General features: G+C 44.1%; 1 protein-coding gene and 1 long non-coding RNA gene across 2 annotated transcripts in view; one reads left to right on the top strand and one right to left on the bottom strand.

Annotated features, from left to right (window-relative positions):
- Positions 1–13242, bottom strand: part of RAB40C (RAB40C, member RAS oncogene family) — a 44198-nt gene extending 30956 nt beyond the window's left edge. Inside the window, exons 1-2 of the mRNA XM_081169926.1 lie at positions 13086–13242; positions 9622–9975 (exon numbers count right to left, since the gene is read on the bottom strand). Of these exons, the coding sequence (XP_081026052.1) occupies positions 9622–9775 (154 nt within the window). The 5' untranslated portion in view covers positions 9776–9975; positions 13086–13242. The remainder of the gene's footprint in view (positions 1–9621; positions 9976–13085) is intronic.
- Positions 13243–13503: 261 nt separating this feature from the next.
- Positions 13504–17644, top strand: LOC308573222. The gene is made up of 3 exons (XR_014001991.1): positions 13504–13606; positions 14361–14650; positions 17546–17644. It is a non-coding gene; the product is annotated as an uncharacterized lncRNA (long non-coding RNA).
- The last annotated feature ends 1314 nt before the right edge of the window (positions 17645–18958 follow it).

Here is an 18958-nt window from a genome sequence, read left to right as displayed (position 1 = left end):
AGTGAATTTGACCATAGTTGGAGTACCAGTTCAGCTGAAACAGATTATTGGTGTTTCATTTTCAAAGATTTTGACACTGGTATATATTACCAGTAAGAAAAGATAAACAATACAGCTTAATTAGGATGGCAAAAGCTACACAGTGGAACCTTGGTTTTCGAGCATTTTGGAAGCCAAACGAATCAGAACCTGAACACCGAAAACCCGGAAGTGAATGCTTCTGTTTTCAAATATGCCTCAGAAGTTGAATGGCTTCAAGGCATGTTTCTCCATTTTCTCAATGGAATTTGCCGACTGCCCATTGCACCTTGGTTGTCAGATGTTTCGGAAGCTGAACGAACGGTTTTCCGGAACGGATTACATTTGACAACCGAGGTACCACTGTAGAGGAAGAGTTGGGGGGGGTCGTGCATGTGGAAAGTGAGAAACATTTGTGTGTGTGTATACACATTGAGAGACACATAACCAAGTTTACTCTGCATAAAACCAAAGTTGTAAGAGCCTGCCACTAACTCAATTGTTTTCATAATTTACATAATCAGCTGTTCTGAGACAGATTCATGTGAATTTGGGGGTAGCTATGATTTGACAATAGAGGCATAAGTCACATGAAGGAGTAAATATACCTACCTACCCTGCCCTCTGCCATTCATCCTGGAAAGTATAATCCAAAGTAATAGTCAAATTGAACAATAACAGGATATTATCTTTGATTAGTGAAGCTCATGGTTGCATAGAGAAGACCCAGCAGAGTGAAGAGGTTTTGTTGCTAAAGAACTAGTTGATTGCATATATTAAGTAACTTGATAGCTCACCAACTTCACACCAAAAGAAATGTCAATAAAGAGGCACCAACCTATTTCAAGTACTTTAATTACCTAGTAAACCCTATAGACCCCAATGAGTTTGCCACAGAAGGTTCTTTGCAGCCCAAGGGGAGGGATCTCAATGTCTTTCTACCCCTACACCAAACAGGTGTACCCCATTCAAGACGGCTATAGTGATGAACTTCCACACCTCATTCCCTGGACACATGTAATAAGCTAAAGGTAAAGCCAGTTGTGGCCGACTCTGGGGTTGCGGCACTCATCTTGTTTTATTGGCCGAGGGAGCCGGCGTACAGCTTCCGGGTCATGTGGCCAGCATGACTAAGCCGCTTCTTGCGAACCAGAGCAGTGCACGGAAATGCCGTTTACCTTCCCGCCGGAGCGGTACCTATTTATCTACTTGCACTTTGACGTGCTTTCGAACTGCTAGGTTGGCAGGAGCAGGGACCGAGCAACGGGAGCTCACCCCGTTGCGGGGATTCGAACCGCCGACCTTCTGATCGGCAAGTCCTAGGATCTGTGGTTTAACCCACAGCGCCACCGTGTCCCAATGTAGTAAGCTAGCTGGGCCAAATATTCTTTAGCTACCTGCTCCAGCAGTAGAGTACACCATTAGAGTACATAGGGGACATCTCAAAACTTCCAGTTAAGTAGCTCAAGTTCTTTTAGTGTGTCTGTAATAGTGAGCTTCTTCACAGTACATGACAGCAAGAAAAAGAGAGGTTAAAAACAGCCCCATCTGGGCTGCCTCCTTACATAATGTTCCCTGAGGCTCCTCAATCCCTGTTCAGCAATTGTATGCCTCATAGGAGTTCACATGGGGATCATGGTTGCTTGGGGTAATGAACACAATTTACAGCCTGTTGTGTGCATTTTATATTCCAGGCAATTGGGACAAAGACCATTTAATCCTTCCGTTCCTAACAGCTACATGCTCTAAGCTGCATGACAAAGATGTGAAGACGGAGGGGGGAAATGGGAAAGAAGTGGGCAGAGATATTTTTCAGGCCTTAACATTTTTATTTGAGGAAGCTAAAAGCACTTTGCTCAGATATCTTCCTTACAGCATGTGGCTGGGGCAAGTAGCCTTACAGTCTGCTCACCCACCATTCTTTGAAAGTGAACAGCAAAGGAGTACAATTTCTGTGGGGAGGAGAACATGTACAGGGTTTACCTTTGAACCTCAAACTGAGGCTGCAAAGGACAATACACATCAGTGTACTCTGGTATCTATGTAGCTTTCTGAAAAGAGTTTTACACTGCCTGCAAAAACCTCTTGCAAGCAGAATTTCACGCTTATCACTAGAAAGAAAAGTGCCATTAAAGAAAAGACATGTAGGAAAGCCGGATTATAGAAGTCTGAAGCTGACTGTAGATATCCACAGTCTTGAACACAAGAGATATTGAAACTGCAGTCCTACAAAATGCAGCATTTTCAAAGTTAGTGTCTAATAATAAAACCTGTCACATTACAACAATGCATTTAATTTTCTCTAATTGACAAGGTATGTCTATTATTCCTTTACTGGTTGCCCTCTTCAAGGATAAGTTTTATTTTAATTTCAACACAATTTTGTAGTCAGCTAAAGTAATAATAACATGGAAGAAAATGCATTTTGGAAACCTCTAGTTTCAATAATCCAGGTTCTTATATGTTTTATGCACAACAAATCAATACTAGTAAAGAGGTAAGAACACTGTTATTTAATCCATTAACTCTGGGGCAGTGGGCATAACTAACCACTCCATTTCCCTATTTCCCAAGACATTTAATATCTTCTGGATCAGTGTAAATATTTTTACATTTCCAAGGAATTACTGTGGGGGCTTGTCTCCTACTTAGGTCCAAGATGCTTGTGCACTGTCAGATTACTTTGGAATTCACAAGTTGACAGCAGATAAAAGCTTATTATAGTCTAGCAATTATGCTTTGGTGGAATTGTGGGAAATAAAAATGGTAGCTGCTCCCCCAGCTGTTTGGTGCACAGTTGCTTGCCCTCAGATAAGCTCACCAGGGCCACTCAAACCCAATATCAGTTCAGCTGAGATGTGCACTGGTATCCCCACATCATGGGTGGTAAAGCCATCACAACTAGATTCTGTTCATACCCTTGTATTATATGCAGAGGTTTGTTTAAAACAAAAAAAATCACTAGATGACTGAAAATAACTGCACACTGAAAGAGTCATTATATGCCCCAAGGATTATAAAATATTTGCAGAAGTCAACAGCTTATCCTCATGTAGAGATAACTGCTTGCCCTTGAACCAATGGGCCACTCCTCAAATTAACCTCAGAGGACCACCTGAGGTTAAGCTAAATTCCCTTTATAGTGTTCTCATAGAACATTTGGAGTTAGCTTGAATGTGATGGAGGAACGATAAAATGGAGAATTGGGTACATATTATTCTAAAGGAATGCTGCTTCTGAGTAAGAGGCCTTGACAGAATAGCACAAAGGTAGTAAAAAGCAATTCAAGAGAACCAAGACACAGAAATCTGGTGTGAACTCCAGATTCTTTAGCTATTATGTGAAAGCTATCCAAGCTAAACCATAGATAAACATTTCCTTGGAGAGACTGCTATTAGAATTGGAGAAGAACTGCCTTCGTATAAATATCCCCCAGGGTGGGTACAGCACAAAATTAAGCCACCAACTTATAGACAAAAACAGAAAGAAACAGAACAAAGCTTATTAAAAAAACAAAAACAAAAGGGAGCTGAAGCAAACACAAAGAAAACTTTAAAATGCCCAGCTAAGAAAATTCGAACACTGGTGTCTGCCATGCTTGTACAGTGATACTTTGGGTTACATACGCTTCAGGTTACAGACTCTGCTAACCCAGAAATAGTGCTTCAGGTTAAGAACTTTGCTTCAGGTTGAGAACAGAAATCGTGCTCCGGCGGCGTGGCGGCAGGCACCCAATAGCTAAAGTGGTGCTTCAGGTTAAGAACAGTTTCAGGTTAAGTACAGACCTCCAGAATGAATTAAGTACTTAACCCGAGGTACCACTGTATAGTGATGTGCCACCACAGAGAACACTTCCCCTAACAATGGAATGCAAAGAAAAGCTTCCTCTGTTGCTCTTAAGGCATAGGCAGATTAATACAGGGAGAGGTGTTCTTTCAGGTATTTGGATCCCAAACTGTTATTTGGCTTAGAAGAGTGGGCAGCCAAATAAATTTTTCCAGACTTGGTGTAGAACACCACCATCCAATTGTTAAAAGCTTTTAGTAGTGTGCTCTATGATGTTCCACTGAATCCCTGTTGATTCATTTTGCCCCTATTTGAAAATCTAGACAACATGGCTTTATTTACATTCTTTTGTCCCATCTCATCACGTGTTAAAAGTGTCAAAATATCCTTGGTATTAGCTTCATAAAAGGGTGTCTAAAAAGACAAAATGACACTTCTTCAAAGCACCCAAAGGGTAAATATTAGCCTGCCTACTCGTGTATCTAAAGTGTTTTTTAAAAGTATTTATCATATTAATGGGGTACTGCTTACAAAAGGGAAAGGCAGGAGGGGGAATGAAGGAAAAAAACCAGCTTCAAGAGGCAGCAGCTGATTGTTGGAACTTTGTCCGATGAACTTGGAATGAATCTCCTGCTTTACCTGTCTTCCATTTTAAAACCTTGAATTTATAAAGGCCAGGAAAAATATTTTAAACCACTGGGTTAGCCCTGCAAGTTACCAATAAGGGATTGGAGAATGATATTCTTCCACCTGAGCTTGCATGAGTCATTTATTCATCATATAAGGCCCACACCTTCAGGATAGGGAGCCTTCTCAGACATGATGCCTCTGACATGAAATGCCCTCTTTATCTTTTGTTTTTAAGTAATAAATTGATCTCTGCAAGTTACATGCTTACACATGAAGAGGGGATGGGGAAATTCAACAGGGTCAAAACTAAGAAACAAGAAAAGAACAGTTAACCTTTAATACTCATGACCCCCCACTGATTACAGTGGTGCCTCGCAAGACGAAATTAATTCGTTCTGCAAGTCTCTTCGTCTTACGAGTTTTTCGTCTTGCGATGCACGGTTTCCCATAGGAAAACCCACCCCCCCGCCCCGCTTCGGAACACCGTTCCGAAGCCGGGCGGTGGGGGAAGGTATTCCCACCCCCCGCCCCGCTTCGGAGCACCGTTCCGAAGCGGGGCGGTGGGGGAAGGTGTTCCCACCCCCCCGCCCCGCTTCGGAGCACCGTTCCGAAGCCGGGCGGTGGGGGAAGGTGTTCCCACCCCCCCGCCCCGCTTCGGAGCACCGTTCCGAAGCCGGGCGGTGGGGGAAGGTGTTCCCACCCCCCGCCCCGCTTCGGAGCACCGTTCCGAAGCGGGGCGGCGGGGGAAGGTGTTCCCACCCCCCCGCCCCGCTTCGGAGCACCGGGAGAAGCGATCTCCCCGCAGCCCCTTGCTTCAAAAGAGGTCCGGGGGCAGCGGCAAGCGCTTCCCGCTGTCCCCGGACCTGGGGCTGCGGGGAGAAGATCTCTTCTCCGCCGCCCCTTGCTTCAAAAGAGAAGACCCGCTGTCCCCGGGGCAAGCTTCGTTTTGCAAAGCAAGCCCATAGGGAAATTCGTCTTGCGAGGCAACTCGAAAACGAAAAAACCTTTCGTTTTGCGAGTTTTTCGTCTCGCGAGGCGTTCGTCTTGCGGGGTACCACTGTATTCTAAACTTTTTAGAAGGTAGGATCATTTTTTCACAACTGAGGATAACTGTTTCAAACTTCAACATGTCAACACAATATTAAACTTAGTTGCACTGATATAGCTCATGTTCCCCCAGAGCTGCATTAAACACAGGATAAATGGCCTTCTCTGAGTTTACCAGATCCTGAAGGCTTAAAGACTATTTACACTGCATTCTCACATAAAGGGATTTTAGGGGGAGCAACGATCAAGGCAACAGAATCCACAAATCAGACCACTTGAACAACTCTGGAATAGTTTATCTACATTTACTCTGGAATACATTAATTTACATGTACCGATACAAGAAGAACAGAATCACGATTTATGTAATCACACTTTAACCATTCTGATTTGGGATATGCCACAGCTCAGTTGTGGAGCACATGCTTTGTATGCAGTAGGCCTCAGTTCAATCCCTAGTATCTCCAGGTAGGGCTGGGGAAGACCCTCGTATAAAATTACAGAGAGTAGCTGCCAGTCAGTGTAGACAATGGTGAGCAAGATTCTCCAATGGCCTAAGAGGAAAAAGCAGCTTGCTATGTTCCTGGAACAGCAGCTAACACCGAAGCATTTTGAAGCCTGCAAATGTGAAAGCACAATAGATGCATTTCTTTAACCTGGTCTTTGACACCATATCTATATAATGTATGTATGTACCCCCAAACATTTTTTTATATAAAAAAGCACTGTATGTATGATTGCATTTGTTTTAAACTGAACCCACTCTGGGAGACTGAGATGAAGAATAGGTAAGAAACTGAATAAATAATAATAATAATTATAATAAGCTCTGTGTTTCCTTGCAAATACTTAGCTATTGGTCATGCAGCTGCACTGCCATTTGTGGCTGTTGTCAATCAACAGAGAGAGGAGGAAGATGGTTTTATAGTACTCATTCCTTCACCATGCACACTGAATAGAGACAATAGGACGTATCATCAGGTGTATGATAAGGACAAGCACCTAACATAAGTAGCTGGATAACAAATAGAGTTCAAACGTGAAGTTTTATGATACATCATGTTGCTCCTCCTCACAACCCAACTACTGGTACTTGCAATTGAAAGACACATTTGCAATGGTTCACTAGAATAGTTTTGCAGACATCAACTGGAAGACCTTCATTAAGAGGAGCTGGCTGTTAATGGAATGAGATTTACATATGAACCATTTAGTCTATGCCCTTTAGACATCTGATCCAAATAGGAGGTAATACTTGCACACTGCTGGGAGGGAGGGAGAGGGAGAGGAGGAGGAGAAGGCGGAGGTCGGAGGGATCAAGTTTTGTATTCCTCTGCAACAACATTCTAGGCCTTCATGAAATGTCAAAACTAATGTAGATGCTCTAGTGCCAAGTGATGCAAGTCAAGTGTTGCAATATTTCTTCTCCAAATTACAGCAATACTTGCAAAAGAGCAACAGCTTTTACAAAACTGATGGTATCAACATTATGATGAGCAATTTCATGTAGCAGGCCTCAGCTGATTCTTAAGCAACGGCCTCTAGAATTGGTTCGGGTCTGGGTGGTTTAATGTTGTAAATAAAATTGCATTAAAGGCGAGGAATGGACAGCACGACAGAACATCTGTTTAAATAGAATGTGTTCAGATATTTCTAGGTTTTGGACAAGAGCCTTGGTATGTTTAAATTTTGTACTTCGGGTGCAGCATTACTGCTGCCAGTTCAAAAACCTAGTAGCAATGACCACAGATAAAGGCTAACTGCAAAGTAAATAGCAGCTATGAACATAAGAAGAGCCCTGCTGGATCAAACTAAAGCCCTGTCCAGTGCAGAATCCCGTTTCCCACAGTAATTGAGCACATGCCTATCAAAAACTCATGAGTAAGACACAAGGATAAAAAGCCTTCTCCTGCTGCTTTTCCCAGTGGCTGGTAAGAGCTAGGGAACCTCTGATTCTGGAAGTAGCATATAGCCATCATGACTAGCATTATCCTCCATTAATTTGTCTAATCCTTTTAAAAAGCCTTCTAAGTTGGTGGTTATCACATCTGAAAGAACTTAAGTATCCTGATAAAGGTAAAGGTACCCCTGACCATTAGGTCCAGTTGCGGACGACTCTGGGGTTGTGCGCTCATCTCGCTCTATAGGCCAAGGGAGCCGGCGTTTATCTGCAGACAGCTTTGGGGTTCATACCAGAGCCAAAATGTGTTTCAGTTTCAACAGAGGATAAGAAAGGAGCAAGTATAAAGGTTGTACTGACACCTTTTATTTTGGAAGCCTGCATAAATGATTTTGTTCTGAAAGGCTTTTGACCTTCCAGAATGTTAAGACTGCTGCTGTTCCATTTCAGATCTTTAAGTTCTTGCCTAAGGAAAAGGTAAAGGGACCCCTGACTGTGAAGTCCAGTCATGGACGACTCTGGGGTTGCGGCACTCATCTCGCTTTACTGGCTTGGCCACACGACACGGAAAAACTGTCTGTGGACAAAAGTTCTTGCCTAGACTGCTGTAATTAGTTTTGTTTTTTTAGTTGATTCTGATTTTGTAAGATCTACATAAAATGCTATTCTGAAGCGTCACTAGAGGTTTTTACTTAGATGTGATCTATATTTGAGAAATAACATGTCATTTACGCTCCCTAAATAAGTTTTTTGTCAGTGGCATCAAGTATTTTGTTCATTCCCCAGCTGACTCCTGAACACAGCTCTACATAGTCGTGCCTCTTCTCATGCAACCACTTCTACCTACCTAGCTAAAGCAGCCATTGGAACAGTACATTTTTGTGGCCAGCAAGGACTCTGAGCAGCTGGAAGTCAAACCGTCACCAGATTAAAACATGTGATGACAGTAGGCTGGCTAGTTAAAACCTAGGTCTGTCCTAGTCACCTCTAGTATTGGATAATCCTCCCCCCCCCCCGCCCCCAGCAAAGCAGGTACATGCATGAGAGGTGTCAACTACTCCTGATGCCTACTTCCCCAATTTTCTGACCTGTCCTTTTCAGCTATTTTTCTCTTCAGCTAAGCTCACAATATTAGAAGTGAGCTTGGCAAGTGGAACACATTGGGGGAGGGGGAGTGAAGAAGAGATTCTAGGAGGTAGCAAGAGCAGAAAGCACAGAATAGTCAGCTTTCTGTAAACCCATTTTACTAAAACATGAGACATCCCTACTCCTTGGGGGCAGTCCCATTTAAGCAGGTCTGCTTCCACACTGTACACTTTGAGCTTCACATACAGTTGCTTTCAGTGTAGGTGTCATGTGCCAAGTGCTGAAGCCCTGGGAGTAGAGCTGGTGCGGATGCTTCCTTTCTGCTGTCAAGCCCCCCAGGCAGTCATTCAGAGTTTAAGATGGCTAGAGCTCTGACAGACTGAAAAATCACTACAGGACACAGTCACTGCCAGGCAGAGTTACATGTTAACTACCATCCAAAGAAGCAGAAGAATATACAGGAATGCTACATCTTGTCTCTTAAGTTAACTGTTAATGGCTTGTGAGGCTTTAAAAATTCTTAAGACGTTATGCAAAAGAGTCAGATTTAGATATGTACTCCTCCTGCTCAAGTCAGAAATTGTATGAATTTTGAGCTAACTAACTTGTTCCATGGCACACACTTTAAAATGTAATCAGGTTTTAAACTGGATCTCCAACCACTGTCCTACAGAGTACGGTTTGATTCTCTTTCCCACCACCTGAAGTCTGAACAACACAAAGTGCTGTGTGCTTCTGAGCCACCTTTTTAACACTGCAGGATTTGCAATTCTAAGTCAACACTTCAAAGTACACAGAAACAGTAATCGAATCATTTCCCACAGCACAACACTGGGAGGTAGATTTGCAAGGCGATTTCAGAAACCAAGTCACAACCTTCACATTAATGTGACACTGCTGATTTGAACTTTTCCAACACACATACCCTAAAATACAACACCACACCAAGATCCAGCAAAGCAAATAACATGAAAGATCTGGGCTAGTTAGGTTTTTTAAAATTATTATTCTAGCTATTTTATGCAAAGTGTTATTTTTCAGGTTATGGAGACCAAACTGCATAAACAACAAGACAATACTACATCCTACAAATGAGGAATACACCCCAATTAATGCAAGATATTGGCTAGAGTGCTTTTATTAAGATTGCTTACCATTACTGTATGCGTAAGGCGATTCAGATGCTCCATCTTGAAGGCTCTCCAGGATTTCTCCTTTGCCGACATCACTGTCACCAACCAACAAGAACTTGAGCAGATAATCATAGCTCTTCACAGGGCTGCCCTGGGTTCCCATTCTCCCTCTCATTAGTGAAGAGGTAGAATCCGCATACTAAACACACAGCCAGACTGAAAGATGCACACGATACCAAACTTTCAGAGGCAATCTTGGGAGAATTAGTGTAATTCTGTCCTTCCACAGGCAGGCACAAAGCAGAGATGAATGATTCTTCTCACAGCAGGCTCTCCATCTTTTGTGAATAATCTTCTGTCAAAATGTGCTGGGTCCTGAAAGGGAAGGTGGGGTGGGGAAAGATGGCCTACTTACTTTGTTTCCATTTCATACTCCTGAACTATCAGGCAGAAAATACACAGTTCAAAATTTTCTGAGCTGCCAAACACCAACATAAGTGCAATGGCCGTACTATTTCTCCTCAAACACACCCAATTTGAGGGGTAAGGAGGTGGCCAGCACCTGTACAAAACACCTTATTGGCGATGGATTCACATAGCATGAAAGGGGTTGCCTCTGATGTATACTGTGCAATGAAACCTACTGGGTAGCAGGCTTCTCTAACCTGGTGACCTCTAGATGCTGTTGGATTACAACTCCCATCATTCCTGACTACTGCTCACATTGGCTGGGGTTGAAGGGAGATGGTGTTTAAAACATCTGAAGGTTACTAAAGCTGGGGGAGATTGGGGTACAAGTATAGCCACTCACTGGTAAAGCAAGAGATTGAGCCAGGAAAAATAGATTGAGTTCCTCTTCAATATCTAACTGTAATTTGTATACACAGTAACACACAGCTGATCTTAAGCTTCCTACACTTTTTTCAGTGTCTTTTCTAGTCCATACGCTGACATCTCAAGAATCCTGACAAGATTACACATATTAAGAAAGAAATCAGGTCTGTTAGATTTAACTTCCCAGATCATTGATGGGCAATTAGAATTCGTAAGACACTCTTGTAATATCCATATTTTCATTCCATTGTCAATTTCCCAACTCCTGTCTCTTGGAAACATAATACTCTTTCTTCCTTTGTAATCCATTCATAGTACCCACTTAAGTTAGAGCAAGATGCTTCCCAAAGAAGTGGATTATAAAGGGGTAAACAGTCTGTATTAATCAGATTACACCAATACACTCTAGTGACCTGTTTTTGTAACATGGTAAACTTGTTAATTGTTCTCAGAGTTTCTGTATAGGCTTGCAAATTGTAAGATTATATTCCATGTCAGACACTGGAGAAATGGGAGGTAGTTTAACATTAAATTAACAAGGGTGTGAACTTGTATGTATCATGCAAGGGAGGGGTCCAAAAAAATGGGGAAGGAGGAAGGCACACACACCAAGGTATAGACAAAAGCACAAAGCCACAGAGATTGGAAAGTGTGCAAAGAAAGGAGTGCCGCACCAAAGCTGAAGTCCAGGACACCAGACTACAGAACAGAAGACATATCTGAGTCTACAAGAGGAAGTGTGGGGTAGTAAAGGATGTGGAACTAAGAGCTGATGGAAGAAGAGATTGTGGCAGCATACTATTCTTTGAACCCCTGTTATTGATCAGGAAAAGGGTGCCTAAAGAACAGGTTTCCCCCTTCCTGCAATATCTTATGTATATTTATGGGCAAGCTGAGAATTCTGTTCTGTGCTGGTACGGGTAGTACTAATCTAGTGGCCCAGTGAAAAATAACAAGATTTTGACAAGGGGGCAGGCACATCCAGATAAGGGTCTAAAGGATGGTAATTACAGAAACTAGATTAAACGGTGCCTCACCAAAGGGTCAACACAAGCAACAGAAACAAGTGTGGGGAATAGGGGACTTAATAAAAATATTTAATATCTGAATAGTGCTTTCAAGCATGCAAAGTGCTTCATGTACTTTATATAGTTTTAATCCTTACAACAATCCCCAAAGGTATGTTAAGTGTTATAAACCTCCATAAGGCAGGTGGAGTAGGGGAAGCTAGGAGGCAAAACAGTGCCATGCTGATCAAAGGCCACTTAGCAAGTTTATGACAGAGGCAAGATTCAAACCAAGGACTTAATTCATGGCTCAGCCTCTTACAGTACAATTCTAACTGGCTACTCAGTTCTACTGAATTCAATGGGGCTTACTCCCAGTGGGTTTAAGAATCACAGCATTGGCCATTATACTACCCCACACCACTTTTCTGGGGTTCCTATATCTTTCTCTCTCCAAGAGCATTCAGACACCCATTTCCACTGCTTGACAGCTGTTAACATCAAGCAATGACTTGCACCTCTGAGGCAGCCAACCCAGCTTCTGTAACCACAAGACAGAACTTTCCCTCTCTCCTCACATTATCTAGGGTACGTCAACTCTTTTTTTTTAAGGCAGAAGACTCTTGCAGTAAAGATAAACAGATTTAGCGCTTATGCACAATCCACTGGGCTGTTTGGGGAGGAAGAAAGAAAAGAAGCATTTCATGACTTCCTCACAAGTGACCGTTTGCACTTTCAGCAACCCCTGCAAATCAAATCAAGCCATAAACATTCTGCATGCAGGAGAAGTAAAGATAAAGCAGCCTTGTAAAAATTACTAGCCTACTATTTTGTTTTTCTTGCCCACTCAGGGTTGGCAAAGGAGGGACACAGACCTGGGGACAGAGAAGGGGACTTACTTCCTATAACACCCCTCTTAGTTTCTATGCTGGGTGCTTTCCCATCTCTTCTCTACCAACTCTGCTCACTTGAGTAGGGCTCCCCAGCACACAATTGCCAGCCACCTATGGCTACCAGGCTAGTTCTTAAATACAAGGGCAAGATAAATAACGCCAGAGCAACAAATAAGGCACCACCATCCCTCCCAGAGGAGGAGGAGGAGGAGGAGGAGGAGGAAGGGGGCACATGCGCCAGTCAAGCGTGCCAAGTTCAGAGGTGTGTGGTTCTACTGAAAGAAACAAACAAGTCAACACATGGGAAGGTAGCGCACGCCCTTCCCTTCCAGAGAAGTAGGAGTGTGCACGTGTGGATCCCCTCGACGCGTGTCAAGGGTGCCAAGTTGTTGCTGGGTTTTTTTTTAAGGAAGAAAGAATACGTGTGCGTGAGTGAGTGAGTGAGTGAGTGAGAGAGGTTATGAAGAAGAGAACCACTATAGAAAACAAACACTTTTGGAGACCATTACGGAGGAAGCAGGCCTCAAAAAACTGAGCCGGGCGGGGGGGAGTGTTCAATGCGGTGGAGGGGCTGGGCGCCAGGAGGGACACGGCAGTCCTCCGAGGTGTGGTTATGCCGGGGAGCGGGAACAAAACATAACCCCCCGCTTGAAATAGGGGCGTCGTCGTCCTTCTGAGGTAAAATTCTGAGGCGGGAGGAAGCGAGCGAAGGAGGCCCAGGACGGCCGCCTCCGCCGCTCCGGACACTCACCTTCTTCCTTCGGTTGTCCCGCCGCTGAAGGGACTCGCCTCAGGTTGCGTCTCCAACGACGAACGTCGCCACCGCCACCGCCGCCGCCACTGCTGTTTCCACCTCCTTTCAAGCTCGGGACAAGAAGACAAGCGCCACAGGCCTCCCCCTCACGGTCCGCCCGCCTAGCGACACTGCCGGCACACCATAGGCTCTCCCGTACGTCATTCCGCCTTCTTCCCTATTATATAGGCTTCCTTCTTCCCGCCCCGTCAAGTTGGCGCGGCCTATCATGAGGGGGCATCCGAAAAAGCCTCCTCTCACTTTGCCTTCGAGACCTTTAACGCGAGGAGGGGAAAAACCCCATAAACGACTACACGTCCCGGCACGCAACGCGCCTGCTCTGTTCACTGACGGCAGCGGCCGAGTTAGCACAAAGCGCACTGGGAGTTGTGGTGCCGGCGCGTGAGGGAAAGGACGCGCGGCTCAGCTGCCTACTCTGCCTGGCTTGGGATTTGGCTATACTCTGTCAGAGACAGAGAGTGAGTGAGAGTTTATATGCGAGGGCGAACCGTGTTTTATAGGGAAGAGAAATAAGATTGGGCACTTTAAAAGACTAACGAGATCCATTGCGGCATTGGTTTCTTGGAAGTGCAGAGCTCTCATCATCAGTAATGAAGCATTTCCTCATTTATTATTATTATATTTACTAGGCAGCCGACGGGGTGCACAAAAGCTTATGACATACTGTGGTGGCGATCCGTCCTACCATGGTTGCCTGCCTGGGAGAAAACCCCATTGAATCCAGTGTGGCTTACTTCCGAGGAGACGTGTAAAGACAGTGCAGCTGTGTGAATTCTTTAAGGTCCCACCCAACTTCCGGTGCTCCAAAGTAAACTACATTATTCTATTTATGTGCAGTAGGGTTTATTCATAGGATTGCAGCAGCCTGCCAGTGCAGATCAACTCTATGCATGTTGACTTAGGTGCAAGTCCCACTGATCAATGGGGCTAATTTTCAGGGAGACGCTCCACTGAGCTTACTTCCCAGTAACTGTGCATAATATTTGACAAATCAAGCTCCCCCCCCCCCTTTTAATTGCAGCAGACTGCCACTGCTACCCCTCTGGAATTCATTCCAAGCAGTGCCCCAGCTGGTCAATCAATTATATTTCAAAGCATTAGGTGAATCACTCTCCTAAATAAATAACGCTGATGGCTTGTTATTTTTATTATTTGCTTTTATACTTATTGCACATCAAAAAACTGAAAGAACTGTTTGGTTTTTTTAAAAAGGTAGAATCAAAAGGAGGTGGGAATAGATTACATGCAGCCCTGGACTCTCAAGATGAGCAGAGACCCTCATTTACGGTTTGCAACAACACCGCCTGGACAAGAGATGATTATTACAGCAGGGGAGATTCCCCAGTTGGGTTGCCAGATGTCCCTTATTTCAAAAGCCATCCTTCATGTAAAAAGGATTGTCCTTTATTGCAGCTCATCCAAGGGCTCAACAGACACAATAGAGGGGATCCTTGTTTCGCATTGCACAGCTCCATGGAACATCAGAGATATCATAAGCTGAGGTTAGAAAGGCTTTGATAACAATTTATCCCTTAATTCTATTAAGTGTTGTTGGTTATTTGTTTACAACATGTATATGCTTCCCCATAATCAGACTCCTTGTGCTGGCTTTCTGTGAAAAGAGTAAAATACAATCCAAACCTAATAAAAAACCAAATGCAGCATGAACAACAAATTAGACAACAGAAACCGTTAAAAAAACACACACAGCAAGACTGCCAAGCAGCACAAGCAGATCTTAAAAATGTCGGTGACACAGGCTCCTCAGAAATCTTTTTAATTCTGTATTCGTTATGTTTCCATAATGTTATTGGGATGGTCATAGATAATCCCGCTTTCAATACTGCTTGCATCTGCAAAAGTTTGGGGGCTTCAGTTCTGATCAGTGCATATGCCATAACTGGAAATCCTGTAACTTTTTATACCACAAATCTGGTTTATTTTTGTCCCACAGGCTTCTGGATAGCAATAATATGGTATAGCATTAGGGAAGCATCACAGAACAAACTACAGTGGTACCTCGGGTTAAGAACGTAATTCGTTCCGGAGGTCCATTCTTAACCTGAAACTGTTCTTAACCTGAAACACCACTTTAGCTAATGGGGCCTCCCACTGCTGCCATGCCGCCGCCCGTGATTTCTGTTCTCATCCTGAAGCAAAGTTCTTAACCCGAGGTACTATTTCTGGGTTAGCGGAGTCTGTAACCTGAAGTGTCTGTAACCTGTAGCATCTGTAACCTGAGGTACCACTGTAAAGCAGAATAAACCCATCATTTATGCACTATTGGGGTTACAAGAACATGTTGCAGAATACCCCTGCAATAAAACATCAATCTGGATAGGTCCATACCCTGCAAAACCTTAACATCTTTCAAGGCTGGTTAAGTATTACATTCAGGCAAGGTAGAGGGCAAAGGAAGGTATTGAGCAGGAAATTGAAAGTGTCATTTGACCTTAAAAGGTAATCATTACCTTTGCACAGCAACAACATTCTACAGCGTAAGGATATTATTGCATGATTATTTTAAGGATATTATTCGTTGAGTAGGAGTAATCAAAATGTGGATGCGACATCCCTTGGAAGTAAACACAGCCAATTCCCTGAATAATAAAAGTGCAAAAAATGTCAAGTTGTCATTGGGTAATTTTTCTCACTCTCTCATAACACTAGTACTTGTGGACATCCAATGAAACTGAATGTTGGAAGATTCAGGACAGACAAAAGAGAGTTAGAGAAATTCACTGAGGATAAGGAGGCTGTTTTTCCTCCCTCCACTGTCAGAGACAGTATGCCTCTGAATCACTAGTGAAGAGAGTGCTGTTGTGCTCAGGTCCTGCTTGTGGATTTCCCATGGGCATCTGGTTAGCCACTGTGAGAACAAGATGTTGGACTGGGTGGGCCATGGTCCTGATCCAGCAGGGCTCTTCCATTGCTCTGCCCCTTTTTGCATCTGGCCCACCCATCCTTTGGGCCCCAGAAGGTTGTCCACAATGGAATGTGACCTTCAGACTGAAAATTGTCCTCACACCCCTCATCTACTATGTTGGCTGGCAGTGGCTCTAGTCTCTCCTGTTCTAGACTGGAGTTTGTCCCAGCTCTACTTGGAGATACCAACGCAGCTTGCATGCGCACTAGGTGCTCGCTGAGCTACAGCTCTTTCCTACAGAGACGCACACTTGCTCTCCCACCTTACCTGTCCCATCTGCAACATCCCCACGACTAGTGTTCTAATATGGCTTATTTGCACAGCATTCAATGTGCCTAGGCCAAAACAACATGGTTGATTATTAGACTATAGTAAGAAAATTGATCAAGTGGTGTTGTGTTTTGCTCATCCGGATTGGCATATGAATGTGAGCTCTCTGCATGGAGCATGTGGGCCAGACTGGGGAAAATATTATCCAGGCCAGCCCATACACTGATGCCCCAGCAGGGGCTTCAGTTTGTCTGGGAGGTCAGCTCTAGAGCTTAGTTAGCATTGTGGTTAATCCATTCATGGCTTAGTCATGGCACATCTTTTTGTACTGATGAATTAGAAAAGGACCAAGTGCCCCCTGCTGGTTGGCGGTGGCACACTAACCTCATCCTAACCACAGACACTTACAAATAAGGATGTGCAAATCAGTCCGTTATGGCTTCTCTCTGTTTCTCCCCCAATTTTAAGTTCAGTCCTCCATACTGCCACATCAGTTTGTGATTTTATCAGCATCTTAGAGCAGATTTATTCGAATCTGCACATTTTTGCAAAACACTTTCCCCTAATATAATGCATTTTGCAAGTTATTTTCACTAATACATGTGTTTTTGCACTTTCCCAGAGTATATGAATTTTTGCACACATTACTCAGCTGGGGAACTGCATTACAAAATCCTGGGAAGCATTCATCTTGAAGAATGGCTATGTTTCATAGAATCATAGAATCATAGAATCATAGAGTTGGAAGAGACCACAAGGGCCATCGAGTCCAACCCCCTGCCAAGCAGTTTGCCTATTGTTTTGGAACGTTCAAATCAAGTAGGTTTGCCTTTAAATGTGAACTGAATTAAATTTATCCCCCATCCCTACTTGGAAATATGTTCCATTGGATTCAGTGCTACTTAAATTCACAGTAAGGTTGCTTAGGATTGCAAGCTTTCACCCTGCCAATTGGGCAATTGACAACAGTCCATCCTCCTTTGCTGTCTAAAATAACATTTGAAATTAATGACTCCTGGGATAGGCATGCCTGTTAGTTTCAGTAGGTCTATTCTGAGTAGGACCAGCATTTTTATACAACCCAGTGATACAGCAGGGAACAGTGATGGGATTTGGGCTTTAAAATTTCAATGTCACCCTATGTGACACCAAAATTCGGTGTCCCCTGCCACTCATCTTCCGTTGTTTGTCATTGTTGCAGTGCCCCCTGCAGGACCCTCTTGGCTCAGCATCCAGTGCAAGTGAACTGGTCGCACTCCCTTAAATCTGCCTATGCAGTGAAGTGGCAAATATGACCAGGTGACCTGTGCACCTGCTTAGTCTGCCATGGGCAACTTCAAGGCACCTGAACCCCTCCCCTCTTATCTTTAAAGTCCGCCAGATTGGACTGGACAGCCTTTCAAATACAGACTATTGTTAGGATATTTCCGTTCCACCTTAAAAGGGAGCAGGCTGTGAGTCACAGAGTCTGCGTATTTCCTGTTTTCACAGGATGTTTCTGTTGTGTCTTTGCTTTCGTTTTCTCTCTGTGTCGGAGACACTGACGCAGGCAGTCATGTCTTTCTTTGTTCTGATCAACGCTGAATAAAACTTGTAAATAATGCTCTCCTGAGTGCGACTTTTGCTGTGCATTATCTGCTGATAGAGTGTGCATGAGCTCCGGAATGTGGCAAGATATTTTCTAGAAACTCATGTCACTAATTGCTGATACTGCGTGCCTACGGGAGATCGATGGATCGTCCGGCAGACGGCTTGGGGCCATGATGGACTTTGTCTCCCTGGCAGTATCCCAACAAATATATCATGGCACATGGGCACTTGATGTATGAAACAGGGGTTGGGAACCTCCGGCCCAGGGCCAAATGTGACCCTTCTGGCCTCTCCGCTCTCACCAGGCCACCAAAAGGGTGGTTCTAAATGCTCCTCAAAAAAAGCCCTATAACACATTCACTTTAAAAAGCAGCAACAACTTCCTGGAGTCTTTTCACATGCTGCATCTTGGCCTTTATGTCCCCCATACCCTATCTTCCAAGTGTCCTGATTTTCCAGGGACAGTCCCGGAACTATGAAAGCCATCCCGGCTTCTGATTTGATCCTGGAATGTCTCCATTTCCTCTGCCAGGGCTGGCGCAACCAAGCTCAGGGAGGTGGATGAACCAGTGCTTGTCCTGGGCGATGGTGGTGGAAGGAAACATCCTGTTGCCTCTCCATGGCCGCTGCTGGCATCCTCCCTTGGGGAGCTCATGGTGGCAGCTGGAGAGTGGGCAAGGAGGAGGAGAAGATGCTGCCGCCGAGGCCTAGCCCTATGTCATGCACTGGCTCTGAGGTGCAGGCAGAGAGCAGGGCCACCCTGGTTGGGAAGAAAGGGGGGAGCGGAGCAGAGCGCAAGGAGTCTTGATGTGAAAAAAGATACTTTGCGTATCTGTGTCTAATCTTGCCCCTTTCTAAATTTTATTTATTGGTGTGTTTTTCTTTTTGTAAATCTACCTAAGAATAAAATAAAATTGGGATAAAGGGGTTTTCTCAGGATGGTGGAGGACGTGTGTGCTGTGTTCCATTAGTGAAGTGGTGGTGGCACTCACCCTTCTTCTGATAACAAATATTCTGCCGGGGG

This window comes from Podarcis bocagei (assembly GCF_964188305.1).
Source record: "Podarcis bocagei genome assembly, chromosome: 14".
In the NCBI taxonomy this organism is placed as follows: Eukaryota; Metazoa; Chordata; class Lepidosauria; order Squamata; family Lacertidae; genus Podarcis; species Podarcis bocagei.
Note: the sequence above shows the minus strand (reverse complement) of the source record. Positions and strands in the feature narration are given on the sequence as shown.